Here is a 16,661-nt window from a genome sequence, read left to right as displayed (position 1 = left end):
CATCAAACTGAAATCCCAAAAGCTGGGAGAAGGCTGCTGTGCAGATGACTTCATACAGGCTTCACCTGCAGGGTCTGGTTTGCAGGGGTGTGCTGGGACAGCCCAGAAGAAAATCCACTTGCTCCAGCTGCCTGTCCCCTCTTCAGACACGAGGTGCAGCTCTCGAGCTGAAATCCGAATTATGCAATGGAGAGAGACAGAGTATGCTTATCAAAATGTCAAAAGTTATGAAACTATGAGACTCCACAAGCTCTTTGGAGGGCCATGTCAGGATACAAAATTATTTTGATAAATTGAAAAACTGCTGCTGTGAATGGAATGCGAGTCCATAAGCACAAGAGCAGGCACAGGCATGGCACAAAACCAAGAGAAAAAATGACTGACAGGCAGCAATTTCTCCAGTGGATGTTCTGTACACAGAGACACAGAAAAGGTAAGATGAATCAATAAGATCCTGCTCTTGCAATCACAGCAAACATCATACTTGGATGCATAAGCACAAATATTTCTCAAAAATTTTTCACTTGTGTCTCTTTCAGCAGATGAAATGAGACAGTGTCCTTCAACTCTGTTTGGAGATTTAAGTATAAAAGCAACAGCATCTGCTCCCAGCTTACATACTCTAAAGTGAAAAATGAGAAAATTTTTAATCAAAATAACTGAAGTTACCAGAAGTAAATTGCATACATCTCTCTATTGAATGCAATTTTCTTACAAAGACAAGATTTGAAGAAAATAGCATCTAAAGAGGAGTGGATGAATCTTGGCATTCCAATGTGAAAGATTAAAGCATGGGCATCTAATGAGCAAGAGCAAAGGCTGAAATCATGGTGTACCCACTGAAAGAGAGTGGGTTAGAGAGGATCACACCAGGGGAACTTGACATACCTCATGTAGATACATGGCAGCTGCTAAATTGCATTTGAGTAGATACACACTCCACCACATCAAGCACTCCCTAAGATTTCTAAAGCCCTGGATATAGGTTATTTGGAGAATCTACAGAGGTTTTAAAAGTTGGTGACTGGTTTTACTGAATACTTCAGAAGGCCAGAGGAGGTAATGGATGTGGTAGAAGGCTGGGGCAAATTTGGTTTTGTTTTTGTGAGTGGGTTGAATTGGGGATACAGAAAAAGCTGCACTTCTGCTGTCTCAACTGGACCATCCAACACATCAATGTTCCTGGCCCTGGGATAGAAAAGCCTGACTGCTCCTGTCTTCATCCTGTTCAGTCATTGTCTCCCTCCTGACTTCTAGGATTCACTAAAAAGCTGCCTCTTCATATCTGAGGAGGAAAAGGGAAGATGTCCTGCAGCATTCTCACTGTCCTCTCATGCTTGTGGCCTCTTTACATGAGAAGGGAGCAGAGCCTGGTTTCCCCTGCAGCTACCCAAACCCAGCATAAAATCTGCTCACAAATCTCTCCTGTGATGGTGCTGTCACCCCCTGAGGCCAGGAACCAGAGACACTCTGTTAAATAGCACCCCACATGGCAGCCCAGCCTGCATCCCACATCCTGCATCCCACATCCCATATCCTGCATCCTGCATCATCCTACATCCTGCATCATCTCATGTCCTGCATCGCAGATCTCCCGTGGCCGCCCTGCTTCTGAACTGGAGAGCAGGGCTGAGGCTGCAGCGGGGCTTCTGGAGCTGCTGCCCCAGTGCCAGAGCAAGCCAGAACCTGATTCCTCACAGCAATTCCCCAAATCTACCTTTCACCTCCCAGGTATTAGAGATATGGCACTAATAAAAACACCTGGTTACACGGGATGCATTGCTACAAGGGCAGTCAAGCTGCAGAGCGTTTACCTCCTTCTTTCATCCTTCCCTACTTTTTGCGTAAAGGGTAGCTCCAAAGATGATGGGCTGGCCTTGGGCTGAGTGATTCAGACCTTCAGATAACCATTGGAACAAGAGCTCCTGGTGGTGGCTGTACTACAAGGGTCAGTCTTGGTTTCACTTAAAAACATCCTGGGTTTTTCCTCATTGCTTGCTTTTCCGACAGCAGCAGGGCAAAGATGCCACCCATTCCTGCAGTTATTCCTCTCCCCACAGGCTGTCACCGGCGCTGTGCAGCCACGTCCCGGTCACAGGAAGGTCTCTGTCTGTCTCAGTTCCGCGGTGGCACTCTTTTGGATGCTTCCAGGCATGTTGGAAGTGGCAGGACCAGCAGGGAGAGCAGCTGGCTGGCAGCACCGGGAATGCAGTCCCTGCACAGGACCCACGCTGCTCTCCAGGCAAATTTACTGTCAGATGGCACCAGCAATTTCATCTAAACTCCACTGGGATTTTACACTGGAAGCAGCCTGTAAATTAAATAAGTATTGCAACATATTTGTCAGACAGCTGTATTAAATGCTTCCAGATATACATTCATCCTCGAGACATGTGTGGTCAGATGGGATCCAGGCTGCTTGCATTACTCTGCAACACTTGCTGGGCTCTCGCCATGATTTTCTCATCTATCATGTGTTTGGAAGCTTGAAATGTTATTATTTTTTTTGGCATTACTGCTACATTTCATCTGTCATCACGATGTGCTGCAGGAACACACAGGGACAGATGGGCCTGGACTCTTCTTCCTATCTGAATAAACACAGGCACAACCAGGGAAAGCAGCTGCTGCAAGGTCAGCCTCTGGGGCAAAGCACCCATTTGCCACCTAAATTTCACCTGCTCAGTAAACCACTTTTTCTGCAATGAATTCTGACTATGTGAGTTAAATCAGTGAGGAATATCCTCTCCCTCTTCTGCTTAGGTGTCTCAAGTGAGTGGAGAAATCCCCAAGACCCAGAAAGCAAATTCCACAGCCTGCTGAGTCCATGGTTGTGGTATGGGATGGAAATTCTCCAGTGTGAATGGGGTGTTTCATGTTGATGGCCTGAACTGTTGTGACCCCATTGCCATCACATGGACATCCACAGCACTAAGGCAGCCCTCCAGAGGCTCTCTGCAAATGTTTAACAACTTTCCAAGTGTTCTTTAACACCCAGCTGCAGTTTCACCAGTCTCAAATGTTCAGAAGGGCAAGCCAAGCTTCTGTTCCCCCTATCAGAAAACCCTTGTACCTGCTTTTTCATGCTGAGATCTTCTTCTGGAGTCCTCCATCACCAGGGCTGTAGATTTTCCTGGTGCCAACAGATGGTTCTGGCCTTGTCCCTTACAATGATCAAACCAATACTGCCCTGTTTCACATTTCGTCATTTGCAGCTCTGCAGCAGCTTTGCCTTTTGAACTTTCATCGTTTCTTCCCCAGCAAAACCCCCTGAGTTTTCTTTCCCAGGCTGTGAATGTTCATGGTTTCTCTTGCTGTGAAACCTCTGAAATACATGAGAAAGGCTTTTCTCTCCCCTCCACCAGTGAAATATAGAATGCAGAGTCTGGAGGCTGGGTTAAACCAAATTTTGCTATCACCAAAGATCAGATTCTTGCTCCAAATCCCCATAAATGGGTTTAGCCAGTTTGTCCCCTATGTTCCCTCCATATTAGCTCATTACTTGACATCTCATATGAACTTCAAGACAAACCATATCCTTTGTCTCCACCAGTAAAACTAAAATAATCTAAAGCAGTAAACCAGAGTTTACTGGTTAATTTATAACTATAAGGAAGGCAGTTTGGTGAAAATTGACCCTGTTCATGGTCAAACTCACTCTCCAGGGACTTTGTCAGCACTGAAAATTTCTGTGTTATCATAAAAGTTTAATGTGAAGCTGCACCAGAAGCTCCATTCTGCCTGGCCCCTCCACCTCTGGGTTTGGGGGCATTTATGTGTTATTTTGTAGGGGATTGCTGAAAGGTGCCAGCCAAATCCGGATGGGTCAGTCTGATAATGATGTAGGTACCACCAGACATTCCAAACAGCTCCACTGGCACTGATCAAAGGCTCTACCATCACATATCCCTCTTTTCCTTGTGCAGAGCTTGTGAGGGATCCAACTACACAGCATCATAATATTTATGAATGTTCTGCAGGTCTTCACAAGAGAGTTTGTCGTGTCAAAGTGGGTCCCTGATGCTCTGGCTATACCCAAAGCCCTCCCTAAGACATGCCTAACTTGATTACAGCATTCTGCCTCCTAAAGATCAACCTTTAACTCTGCCCTGAACTTTCACACAGACACAGCTGGTTCAGTACAAAGAGATACACTAATTTCCACGAGGATGGCCAAGTGTGTGAAAAGGTAACGCTGCTCAGCGTAGTGCCTGCCAGGGATGTTCTCCAAGGCAATGACAATGAACCTCAGATAAACAGTGGTTTTTCCAGCAAGATGACCCTACAAGCAGAAAATGTGGGACATGGTGTATTTTAGACTAAAAACTAAAGGGAAGTGCCCAAACATCAGAAGTTCTCTGTCTCAGAGATGTGTTACATTGAAAGGAAGCACTCACAGAGTTCAGCAGCCCCTGTGTTGTAGCCTATCAGACTATCAGCCTCCACAGCTGATAATACATTTGATCCTCATAATATCCCAAGACACAAATGGGACATTATTTCAGCCCATCTGGGGATCCTGATTTTTACAATATGCATGGAAGTCACCCACACATGTCAGATTTCCAGCCCCAGCTCTCCACCAACTCCCCATTGTCATTCCAGGTTTCTGGGCCTATGGGGTGGGAACCCAGGTAATCAGCAGGATCTGCACAGGGATTGCAAGGAGGGTCCTACCTGGGCCCAACCGAGCACTGTATTGGAGAGGTAAATGCAAAGATGCAGAGCCCTTTTGGAGAAGGTGAGATGCCATGTGGGCAGAGGAAGGAGGGCTCACCAGGGCTGTAGAGGGAGCATGGCCCTGCCATCACACCTCCCCATCATGTGCTCTCAACCTTGCTGCAGCTCACCCCACTGCTCTGCAGCTTTTCCTCTCCTTGCCTCATCTACTGGCCATGGTGACTCCTCTGGACAGCAGTTTTGTCTCCTGGCTTGTCCGTGGAAGGAGCCCTTGGGGAGCAGGGCCTCATCCCTTATGTGCTGCTGGAGTGTTGCCCATTCTCTGGCTTACAACCATCTCATGCAAGTTGATGTTTTAAATGTCTTTCAAGTTTCTTGACATCGAGGAGTTTCAGTCACTAGTACTTTTGTAAATTCCAACAGTTTTTGTTTTAGGGTAGATTGTCTTAGTGGTAGATTTTCAGCAAGTTTCTTGAATCTCAGGGATACTGCAAAGCAGGGTATGTTCTGCCTAAGGTAGTAGTACCCTATTCAAGTAGGGCAGTGCTTTCACAGGTGCAGGTGGCTGACCCCATGCAGCCACTCATGGAGAAGATGTGGCCTGTGTGCTCCTCACTTCCAGTGGGCAAATGAAAGCTTCTACACCTGAGCCCTCTGAGGGCAGCACAGAGCCCAGCCAGAGCCCCAGCCTGCCTGCATCTCACCTCCTCCCTCCTCTGGCTTCATCCACCTGGGCATGGAGGACTGTGGGTCTCTCAGGATCTTTAGCTGGTCAAAGTCACCCCAAGAAATGTTAAAAGTTTCTTTTCCCAGCCTGAGTGCTTGAAGAAGGAGTTGGAGCTCTTCAGTTCTCAGTCTCAGAGTTGTTTATTGTATTTTATCTATAAAAAATTTTCTCCTGCCCTGCCAAGGTCCATCCAGCAGGACAGTCCAGGCACTGCCCCCACTCCCTGGGGCAGTGTTATCTCTTTATACTAAAAGCTACATGTACAATATTTACAATTACTTTCCAATACCTATCCCCTATGTTAGACAGTGAGCTTCTACTCTAAGCCAATCTAAAAGTGCCAACATCACAGCAGAAGATGGAGGCCAAGAAGCAGAAGGAGAAAGGCTGGACATGCCCAGATCCCTCCATCTTGCCCCCTGGATCCCCATTCTAGAAACACCAAAATCTACTTTTTCACCCCATGATAACTTCACTATTTTTCTACCTAAACTGTTGTGGCTTGCAGATCTTCATATAAGGTTGGTAATTTGCTCCACGGGTCATAATTGAAACCACAGATGTTTTGGGCTCTGTGCCAGGGCTCCTGAGCTCCCTGGCAGGGGTCTTGGCCATCCTGGACAGCCAGAGGGATGTCCTGGGTTCCCACATGGGTGGGTGTGACAGCACTGCTGGGACTTCAGCAAAAGCAGGGAATATTCAGGGGCTGGTTGTTGTCCAGGTCGCAGGGACAGGCTGCAGAAAACAGGTCAAAGGGGGACTGAGTGCACTGGCTGCCGGCCGAGCTGACGCAATGCTTGCCCTAATGTTCCAGCAGCTATAAATTGCTGCCAGCTCCACTTCACCAGGCTCAGCTCCCGCAGAGGAGGAGGGAGAGGATTTTCACCTGCACTGAGCTCCCCACCTGGCTCAGGTGTGAGAGGAGCAGGTGAGAAACAGGGAGGAGAAGGCAGCGTCCTGGCCCAGCATGGCATCTCTGCTGGACAACATAACCAGACCTTCTGCTGCCCTCCTGCAGCTGTCTGTGCTGCTTGGTGCAGCCTTTGTGCTGCTGAAGGTGCTCCAGTTCTACTGGGAGCGGAAGAAGCTCATCAAAGCTCTGGAGGCATTCCCTGGCCCCCCGAAACACTGGCTCTATGGCCACAATCACCTGGTAAGGATAGCTGGGCTCAGTCAGGGTGGGTTTGTCCCAGCTGTGCAAGGTATCAGTCAGGATGGAGAAGGACTGGATGGGGTGTGCCTGTGACCTGCTCCTGTCTCTTCCTACAGGAGAAAACTTCTGTGCAGGGAATGCCAAGGCTTCTGCAGGGCAGGAGAAAAGGGTGCTGGATATGTGGTGTGCATCATTTAACAAAAAACATCATGGGTTTTCAATCATGTAGTTAAACAAAGAGTCATGGGACTTCCATAAAGTTATTTAAATATGAGCAATCATAATTATTGTCTCTTTGCTACATTAAACCTTCTACCAAAAGGAGTGTCTTACCCTATAGCTGCTGAAGAAGACATGGCCACAAAAGCAGGGTGTTTTAATGCAGCCATTTTCATCAGGCTATAGTGCAGATGCTTTGCTTTCACACTGCATGCCCACCTTGCACTGCTGAAATTGGGGGACAGGGGTGTGACAGCTTTGGTCCTCCTGGCCTGTCCACCAGACATCCTGGCATTGCCTGTGCCAGCTGCAGCCCCCAAATGCAACATGGAGCTGTTCCAAGCCCAGGCCATCCTAAAGAGTCTCAGATACCACCAGCCCAGCAAGGGACTCTCCATGGAGCTGTCTTGTGCTGCAGGGATTTGGTGGCTCAGGCAGCTTTGCCTCTTGTGCACAGTCCCTTTGCAATGCTCCTCCTCTCCTCCACCTGCAGCATAAAAGCCCCTGTGTGGCAAGTCCACCCACTCTTCCTTCATTTCCCAACAGAGAATTCTACTCTCCCTGGCATGCCCCTCTTTTTCTGCCTTTATTAATCCCTGATTAACTCTCATTGCAGTTAAAATCTGAAAATTTTTTACACCAAGTAGTGTCATGGGGAGAAGAATATCCCTATGCCTTTCCCAGATGGTTTGGACCAGTTGAGCCATCTATAATCATTCACCATCCTGAATATGCCAAAACCATACTTGGCCGAGCAGGTGAGTCTCTGCCTCCAGTTCTGAGAAGTCTTTGACACTTTCCTACCAAGAAAATACTGGGAAACTTGCCTGGAGTTATCCCCTCTGCCAGTTTCCTTCACAGCTATTGCAATTCTTCTTTTGCTCCTCTTTCACACACTCCCAGGCTGCCCCAGATTTCATGCAGCAGTGTGTATTCCTGTGCAAAACAGACACCAGGTGCCTGTTCCTTCCAGTTTCCTGTCAGTTCCCAGTTTGAGGGTCATCTGTCTTACTGTCTCTTACGGCTTCTACCACCACAATATTTGTATTTCCCAGTAAAAGTGTGAGCTATCATGGCAATGGCTCTCAGAAAGCATCTTAAGTCTTCCCCTCTGCTCCCTTCTGTGCATCATATCAGTGGTACATACATGGCCTTCCCCAGTAACTCCCACCCATTGTTCTCAGTTTTGGAATTTGCCATGGCTGTTTCTTTTCCACACACATTTTCTTGTTGTAACTTTCCCTGTTTTTTCAAGTCCTCTGCAGTCATAATTGTAGACGATCACTTTTAAACTCAACCTCTGGTGGTACAGTATTTAAATGAGATTAATTCTATCATGTGATTTAGAGGGCAAAATCTAATGCAAATTTATCCTGAATTTTCTCTTTTGTTGTGTTGAATTCATCAGTTATTCATGCATTTCTATGTTTGTTCCATTTTACAGATCCCAAGGCTAGTGCAGTCTACAAACTCCTAGTTCCCTGGATTGGTAAGGCAAAAGCAGTAGTAAGGCTGTCAGAGCTGTGATCAGGGCCTGCAGGAACTGATTGTGCCTTTGCTCTTTGTGCTTCAGGGAAGGGACTGCTGATCTTGGAAGGAAGCAAATGGTTCCAGCACAGGAAGATGCTCACCCCAGCCTTTCACTACGATGTGCTGAAATCTTACGTGACCCTGATGTCAGACTCAGTCAAAGTGATGCTGGTAAGAATCCCCACTCCTGCTACTTTCACCTTTCAGCCGTGAAACAGTGAAAATAAAAAATGAGTAAGAGAAAGAGACAGCACTTAGAGTTTCTACTTTCACTGAATTTTTGGAGTAGTTTTGGAGTTCTAAAATTGCTCTCCTCACCTTCCTTTGGACATTCCACTTATTCTTTCTCTTTGTTTGCCAATGAAATCAACCACTGTAAGGATATCCTTTCATACCCTGATGTGCATCCTTTCATACCTGGGAAAAGAAATGCACAGAGAGTTAGATTAGATTCACAGAATATAATGAGCTAGGGCCTCTGCTTCCAGAAAAGAAAGCAATTAGCAGTGTGGATCTGGGAAGAGGGACAGGAAAAAAGACCTGACCACAGATGGTGGTCTGTCTCTCCTTACCCTGGCTCTTCCTCCAGGATAAATGGGACAAGAGGATCACAGAGAGGAGGTCAGTGGAGCTCTTTCAGGATGTCAGCTTGATGACACTAGACAGCATCATGAAATGTGCCTTCAGCTTTAATTCCAACTGTCAGACTCAGAGGTCGGTGCCTGAGTTTCCAAACCCTGGGAAAGTGAGTGCTCCTGTTTCACCACTCATTTTGCTGACCTCTGCCTCCTTACAGCAACTCCAACTATTATATTAGAGCTGTTTTTGACCTGAGCTACCTCCTGAGCAATAGGATCCGGAATTTTCCCTTCAGGGTTGCCTTCTACAACTTCACTCACAACGGCCGCGCGTTTCAGGACGCCTGCAAGCTGGCCCATACCCACACAGGTATTCCTGCCCCTTTCTCCCAGCCCTGTCTCCCAGCTGAACCTCTCTGCCGCTTGCCCCTGGAGTAGCTCAGAGTGGGGTTACAGCATGGACCTGCCAGAGGGTTACACCTTAAACAGAGTCCAAGCTGATGGCTGAGCAGCCAAGCACATGAGGGTGCTCTGGAGGGACAGGATGCACAGATCTGATCTCTCCTCTGTGCAGATCAGGTAATAAAAGAAAGAAAGGTGTTGCTCTCCAATGAGAAGGAGTTTGAAAAGATCCAGAAGAAGAAGCACCTGGATTTTCTGGACATTCTTCTTTGTAGCAAGGTAAGTGTTTGAGATGATTGCACCAAATGCCAAAGAACAGAACTGTGTGGCACCGAGGGGGCATCAGCGCAAGAAGGGGAGCACAAGAGACACCAAATCATCCAAGTCCTTTGGGTATAAAAACAAAAGACCTGCGTGCTTGGGAATGACATGCTCTCCTCTTTCTTAGGATGAGAATGGAGTTGGACTGTCTGATGAGGACCTGCGTGCTGAGGTGGACACCTTCATGTTTGAGGGCCATGACACGACAGCCAGTGGCATCTCCTGGCTCTTCTACTGCATGTCACTGCACCCTGAGCACCAGCAGCGCTGCAGGGAGGAGATCCAGGGCATCCTGGGGGACAGAGACACCATTGAGTGGTGAGATAGGCCTTCTTACTCCTTCATCTTGAACTCTTTTAATTTACCCTTGAAGGTCTTGGACATAGTTCCCCCCAGCATTCTTCTCCCTAAATTGGAGGGAGAAGGATTTGATGGGTGGACTGTTCAGTAGTTGAGGGATTGTTTGGAAGGTGGCATCCAGTGGGTGGTGGCCAATTGTCCAGATCAGTGACAAGTGGTTTCCCCCAGGGGTCTGTACTGGGACAGACCAGTAACACCTTTGTCAATGACATAGACAAAGGGATTGAGTGCATCCTCAGCAAGTTTGCTTTCAGGGAGGATCTTGGGAAGATGACCTACACCACGATGTGCATCAAAGAGAGCCTACGCCTGTTCCCGCCCGTTGCTGGTGTGTCCCGAGAGCTCTCCAAACCCGTGACATTTCCTGATGGACGCAGCTTGCCAGCAGGTCTGTTGAGTTTGTCCATGCTTCATGCTGCTGTCTGTGACAAGGGGGCCTTCCTTGCTCTGTGTGGAGGGGCTGGAGGGTCTTCCAGACTCCCTTCTCTCCCTGTAGCTGTATGGAGCTACCACAGCTTGCTCCCACAGTGAGCCTGGAAAGGGTGGCCAGGCAGAGTCCAAGGATGTGCTCCAGAGCTCAGAGGGGACTGTGGAGTGTTGTTCCTGGCCAAGTGAAAGTGACACACTGATAGAAAAAAAAGGGACCCAGCTCTGAGATCTTTGTTTTTGATGTGTGAGGTGTTCAGGAGATCCCTGCCAGATCTCCTGCAATAGCCCCTGCAGAGCCCAGAGAGGGAGAGCATCCCAAAAACACCTCTCCTGCATTTTCACTCTGAGCTGTCATGAGCTTTTCCTCACTTTTCTTTTACAGGCTGCCAGGTTGGATTGAGCATATTTGCTATTCACAGGAACCGGGATGTGTGGGAGGACCCTGAGGTATTTCACCTTGATAACAAGAAAGGGAGGATGGTCTCTGAGCCCAGATCCCTTGAAGAAGGCAGCCTGTGCCTCCCTGCTATGCTTTTTTTATTTTCTCCTTGTCATTCTAACAGTCCACATCTAAATACAAAGTTTAATCGAGTTACCAAACACCCCAAAGGCTTTGAACATGACAAAGGGCTGGGAAAGGGTGTTCAACAGTCTCTCTTTGTGCATGGGGACACAGAGATGCTCTGGCTGCTTCCAGTTGCCCTGTACACATTTAGAATGGTATGACAATTCCCAAGCCCCACAAGAGAGTGTGTGATTTGAAGAGAAAATTTTAGAGGCTTCAAGACATAACTGGAAAGTTTCAAGAAGGCTGCATAGCTGCCTCTCTCCAGGCTGTCTGGAGAGCCAGGATCAGGCATCTCTGGAATGGAGGGATCCTGGAATGGATGAGAAAACCCCTGCAGGCACCTTGGGCACTGCAGTGGGTGACCTGGGCATGTCCAAGGGGAGGATCCACTCAGTGGCTTTGTAGAGAGAGGACTGCCACCTGCAGCTCCCCCAGGAGGAGCAGAGGCCACATCCAGCCCTAACCTGGGCACCAGGGAAGGACCTGGTGCTGCTCAGATCGCACCAGACACTGACCAGATGGTCCTTGTTGCTCCCACAGGTTTTTGATCCCCTGAGGTTTTCTCCAGAGAAGTCAGCACAGAGGCACTCCCATGCTTTCATGCCTTTCTCTGCTGGATCCAGGTGGGAGATCCTTCATCCCTCTCCTTCCTCTCAGGCTGCCTTGCATGTGAGACCTAGCTCAGATGTGAGCTCCTAAGGCCAATCCTCCCTCAGTCTCCACAAGCCAGGCTGGTTTGGCCAACTCAAGCAGGCTTTCCATAACAGGATCTCCTCTAACAGGATTTCCATGCTCCATCAGCTCTGTGGTCACTGTAGGATTTCACACATTTTTTCCTGTGGCTTTGTAGAGATGTTTAGATTTTCTGTTGCCTGCATTGGGAACACCACCCCCTTGTTTAGGGGTGAGTTCCAGAGTGCCTCAAAGCCAAGGGGGCCAAGTCTCCATGGGTCCCATGCTGTATCAATAGACAGATGTAGGATAATGAGGCCTCAGTAGCTTGCAAGAGGATCACCTCACAGAGCCAGAAATGACCTTTTGGAGGTGTCTGGGCTTTTATCTGGATCCTGGCTACACTTCCTAGTGAAGTAAGACCCTGTTCTCTCAGTCTCATATCTTTCTTCAATGTTTAATAATAAAATAAATAGCAATACCCCACCACAGAGCTGGGTGCGTCAGGGGCTTACTAGATAAGCTGTAGTGTCATCCTCACAGGAGCTGGAGGTGCCCCAGCTCTCACATGGGGTGAGTCCAGCTTGGGGGTGGCTGGGGCCAAAGGCAGCAATCAGAGCATGTGTCCATGTGTCCCCTCCCTGCAGGAACTGCATTGGGCAGCAGTTTGCCATGAATGAGCTGAAGGTGGCCCTGGCATTGACCCTGCAGCGCTTTGAGCTCTACCCAGACCCATCCAAGCTTCCCATAATGATACCACAGATCGTCCTCAGGTCCAGCAATGGGATACACCTGCATTTGAAGAAGATTTTCTGATCCCACAGGGTACGGTGGCAGGTGGGAAAGAGCTCTCCCAAGGGACACCCTCCACCCAGAGGTTTAAGAGGGGATCACCAAACAGATCCACAGTGGAGCTCTCCCACATTAACCCCTGTCCTACCATCATCCAGAGGGGCTCGCTGAGCCCACAACCACCAAACCCAGCAGGTTCTGTTCCCCTCCTTGCCAGGGGAGAAGCACTGCTAAGGGGGTTCCACAGCAGTGCTGTGGCTCATCCTTCACCTCCAGGGCATCCTCCATGTCCTGCTCGTCTCCAACCTGCCCTCACAGTCTCCCTGACAGGACTGCTGTCCCCTGCCTGTAGATTTGCCCCATTGTCAGTTCCCCACTGGGCTTGGCAGTGAACAACACCCAGCCTGGTTTGGGTGCCTAAAGCCTGGGCACTGCCCCAGCACAGCCCCTCCCCTGCCTCCAGCCTGGGTGTGCTTGGCCAGGAGGGCCCTCCCTGCATCCCCACACCACCTCCCAACAATTCCTGCTCTGGGGCTGGCACTGTGCCCACCATTATGGAGATGAATGCTTGTGGTTCTTTTCTGCCCCAGCTCTGAACTTCCTTGAGCCGAGGGCACTCAGGAGCCAGCACAGAAAATGCCACCAGCTAACCTGAGGAAGCACTTGGCACACTGGAAACAGCGTGTGACCTGCATTGTTCTCCTCTCTGAAATGAAAATAAAGCCTTGTGGGGATGAGCTCCAAGCATGACTTTGGCTTCCTTTGCATTTGGAGGCCCAGCAGGGTGCAAGAGGAGTCCCAGCAGGCCAGAGGCAAGGCTGTGCAGTGCTGTCAGTGTTTTCTCAAGCCACAAGCACTATTTCTGTGCACCCTGTTGAGCCTGTTTCCACAGATCCCACACCATCCATCACCTCACCTGTGACTCCAGGCGTTTCCAGTAGGGAAACAACTGAAATGATCTGTGCTCAAACAAAGCAAAATAGAAATACCACAAAACTGCTGGTGGTAAGAACAAATTCAGCTTGCAAAATGAAACAAGAAAAGATGTGAGCTTGCCTCAAACCCTGTCTTGCAGAGGCTGGGAACTGACTGCTCAGTTCCAGGGTGGTCCAAGGGGTGCAGGTGAGCACTGGCCCTGGAATTGGGTTTGTGATGGGGGTACAGGGAGCCTTTCCCCAGCACCAGTCCAGGTGGACCATCGGGATGAGCTGCAGGTCCAGGGTGTGCAATGGATCAGTAGGTGGCAGTGGGAGACCCAGAAAAATCCTCCCTGGTCCCTGGTAAAGCCCCCGGGCCTGGCAGGCAGCACAGCCAGGCCCAGCAAGGCAGAGGATGTGTCCTGTCCCTGGGGACATCCCTGTCCCCACCCTCAGCAGAGCAGCCACGCTGTCAGAGTCCCCCGTGGGTCTGGGCATTACCCAAAGCCCAGGAGGAGTTTGTCACTGCGAGGGCCCGGGCACCCAGCGGGCAGCAGGGGACACTGAGGCACCAAGGCCTGCATGTGTGCCATGCCACGGCGACAGACAAGGCTGTGCAGCTTTCACCCCCAGCGCTGGCAGCACAGAATCACTGCAGGCACCAACACATCCAAACCGTGTCTGTCTGCCTGTCTGTCTGCCTGAGCAGCTCTCTGCTGATGGCCAGATCACCACAGTCAAACCTGAGCATCTCCCCATCCACTGAACTCCTGCAGCCCTCCTGCTCCCCATCTCTGCTGCCTGCTGCCTCCTCACTTTGAGAAAAAACATTCTGCTCAGGTTGGATCCAGACCTTTGTTTTGGCTATGTAGGTACCAAAAGGGACAGGAATGCTGAGATTAACCAGCAAGGTGCAGCTTGTGTTTATTTTGCAAGGCAGCTGAAGACCAAGTTCCTCTTCTCCCAGCCCTCCCCTTCTCACCCTCAGAGGGAGGCTGGGTGCAGGTTGTGCAGATGCCAGTGCCACCACCCTGGCACCGCTGCTGGGCTCAGGTCTGAAAGGTCAGACTCCTGCTGTGCTCCTCCCCAGCTCCAGCACAGCCAGGCCTTCAGAGGGCAGTGGTTTAAAAACACCTTTTTGTTACTGAAAAATCCTATTTGTCAGACATTTCAGCCACCCATCTGGGAAGAGGCAAACCACCTGGAAGCTCTGCTCATCTACTCTCCAGCGGGTGATCCAAGAAAGGAGCTTTGGGTGCTCTTGGCCACAAAGACCCATCCCAGTCTCCTTGGTGGTGGGCTCCAAAAGAAACCTGGTGGCACTTAGAGGTGTCACTGCAGCATCTTCTGGTTTGGGAATGGGGGGTAGCACCCCCAGCTGCTGCCCACCCCATTAACTGTACAGTGCCCTGTGTTTTGGGGCCATCACCCTGTTCACTGCCAGGACCGAAGCTGCCCGTTTGGTTTCCAAGAGTCCTTCTGATTGCTAGATTTTTATGAATGGCCAACCCCAACCACTTTCAGCAGAGACTTTCTCCAGGGAAACTGCTCTTGGTAATCTGCTTGGGAGAGAGAGGAGAAACTGCTGACATTTTTGATGCAAAAAAAATGGATTGTTATTCCAGGCAGTTGTGACAGTAATTGAGCTAAGCAGAGCCAAACACTTTAAAATCTCCTCCTGTTAAGATTCATGCTTAAACCAGGTTTGCAGTTAGAAGGGCCAAAGCTTTTGAGGGAAGGTCTCACAGCACCAATGCACCGTGAAGCCCTAATGCAGCAGGAGAAAACTCTTCCAGTTTTCAGCTTAGCCAGGTCAAACTGAGCAGCACAAACATCCCCCCACCTTCAAACCGTGGCAGTTTCTGGACAGCAGCTTGTACAAGATAACCTCCTCTGCCAAGGCAGCCCCAAACGGCTGGGAGAGCAGTGTGAGGAGCGGGGCAGCAGGCAGTGACACAGATCTAATCGCCCATTTGCCCCGAATATCTCCGTGGCAGGCAGTGACATTTCTGCGCTGTCTCAGCTCGCTCCTCCGTCACCATGGCTACAGCAGCCGCCAATCCAGGGCGAGCCCTTCCCGAGTACCACAAACCCTCTGGGAGATGCTGGCAGAGCCAGCCCCTTTGGCACGGAGACACCTCGGGGACCCCGGGACAATCCACAGCACCAAAAATTTCCCTTTTCCTTTTTTCTTTTCTCCTTTTCATTTTCTCTTTTTCCTTTTTTTTTTTTTTTTTTTTTTCTTTTTGAAGCACAAACAATGGAGCTAAAAGGTTGGGTATCAGGCCGATAATCATGAATGACGTGTCGTTATTACACACCACACATCCATTATCTCCCACTCCAGCCATGTCACAGGCGGCTGGAGGAGGGCAGATAACGGGGTGCCTTCATGCAGATGGCTTATTATCAGGATGTTCCAGGAGGGGCTTTAAGACAGTTAGTGATGCTGTTTGCCAGTTAAAGATTAGAGACCCCAGAGAATAATTAACAATCCCAAAACCCAGTTTTTCTGCTGGATTCTTCAGCTTTCTCCCCCCTCCCCCATTCTCTTTAATCTATTCACTCTAGCAGGTGTAATAAAGTGATAAGGACAGGCTCCGGGGATGTTTGTTTGGCTACTACGGGTGTATAAACCCACAATGGATGGCATTTTTCTTCCGGCTTTCAGGGGCTTGAATCGAGACCAAAAACTTTGCAGCCCCCTTGCCCACACACAGCCACCCCTCCACGCCATGCTCCTGGATTCCACCTGGGTGGCTGGGCTTCTTCCCCACCCAAAGGACCACCCAAAGGGTGGGACAGGTTCCCTTTTTTCCTCTGGAGATCCAAATCACACCTCCTGGGTGTCAAGGTGCCCAAGGCCAGGATATAAACCTGAGGTTTGCTCAGGTGCAGGGGTAGAGCTGCTTCCAGCAGCAGTTTACCTGAATACAGCAAATCTGTAATTAAACTATTTTGGGATAGTTCATATCATAGGTGTCCACCTGCCCAAACTGCTGCAGTTACAGCTGAAACATCTCAAACCTTCATAGCTAAAGACCCTCAGGAGAGATTGGGGAAGCATCAGAGTAAGGGTGGCTTCCAACAAGATATCTCATTATCTGGGGTTCCAAGAGATGTGTTGCACCCTCCTAGGTCACAAAGAAAAGTCGTGATACACCTTGTAACAAAGTGGATATGCAAACCCCCCCCCTCCCCCACCTTGAATATCTTCTGCCCCAAAGGAGACCATCCTGTCAGCAGCAGAACACAACCCTGGAGATCTTCCTGAAGCCCAAGGCTTCAGAGATAATGGCATTATGGAATGGGG

General features: G+C 49.4%; 1 protein-coding gene across 1 annotated transcript; it reads left to right on the top strand.

The window, feature by feature from the left end:
* The first annotated feature begins 6,374 nt into the window (after positions 1 to 6,374).
* Positions 6,375 to 12,455, top strand: LOC136560078 (cytochrome P450 4A6-like). Its single transcript, XM_066555710.1, has 12 exons — positions 6,375 to 6,560; positions 7,396 to 7,537; positions 8,224 to 8,268; positions 8,353 to 8,480; positions 8,899 to 9,023; positions 9,106 to 9,257; positions 9,462 to 9,568; positions 9,738 to 9,928; positions 10,225 to 10,358; positions 10,782 to 10,846; positions 11,508 to 11,590; positions 12,287 to 12,455. Exons 1-12 carry the CDS (start codon positions 6,375 to 6,377, stop codon positions 12,453 to 12,455), a joined length of 1,527 nt encoding a protein of 508 aa, XP_066411807.1.
* Positions 12,456 to 16,661: the final 4,206 nt, after the last annotated feature.

The sequence above is a fragment of the Molothrus aeneus genome, chromosome 9 (assembly GCF_037042795.1).
Source record: "Molothrus aeneus isolate 106 chromosome 9, BPBGC_Maene_1.0, whole genome shotgun sequence".
Lineage (NCBI taxonomy): Eukaryota > Metazoa > Chordata > Aves > Passeriformes > Icteridae > Molothrus > Molothrus aeneus.
The sequence above is the reverse complement of the archived record's forward strand: the minus strand, read 5'-3'. Positions and strand labels throughout refer to the sequence as shown.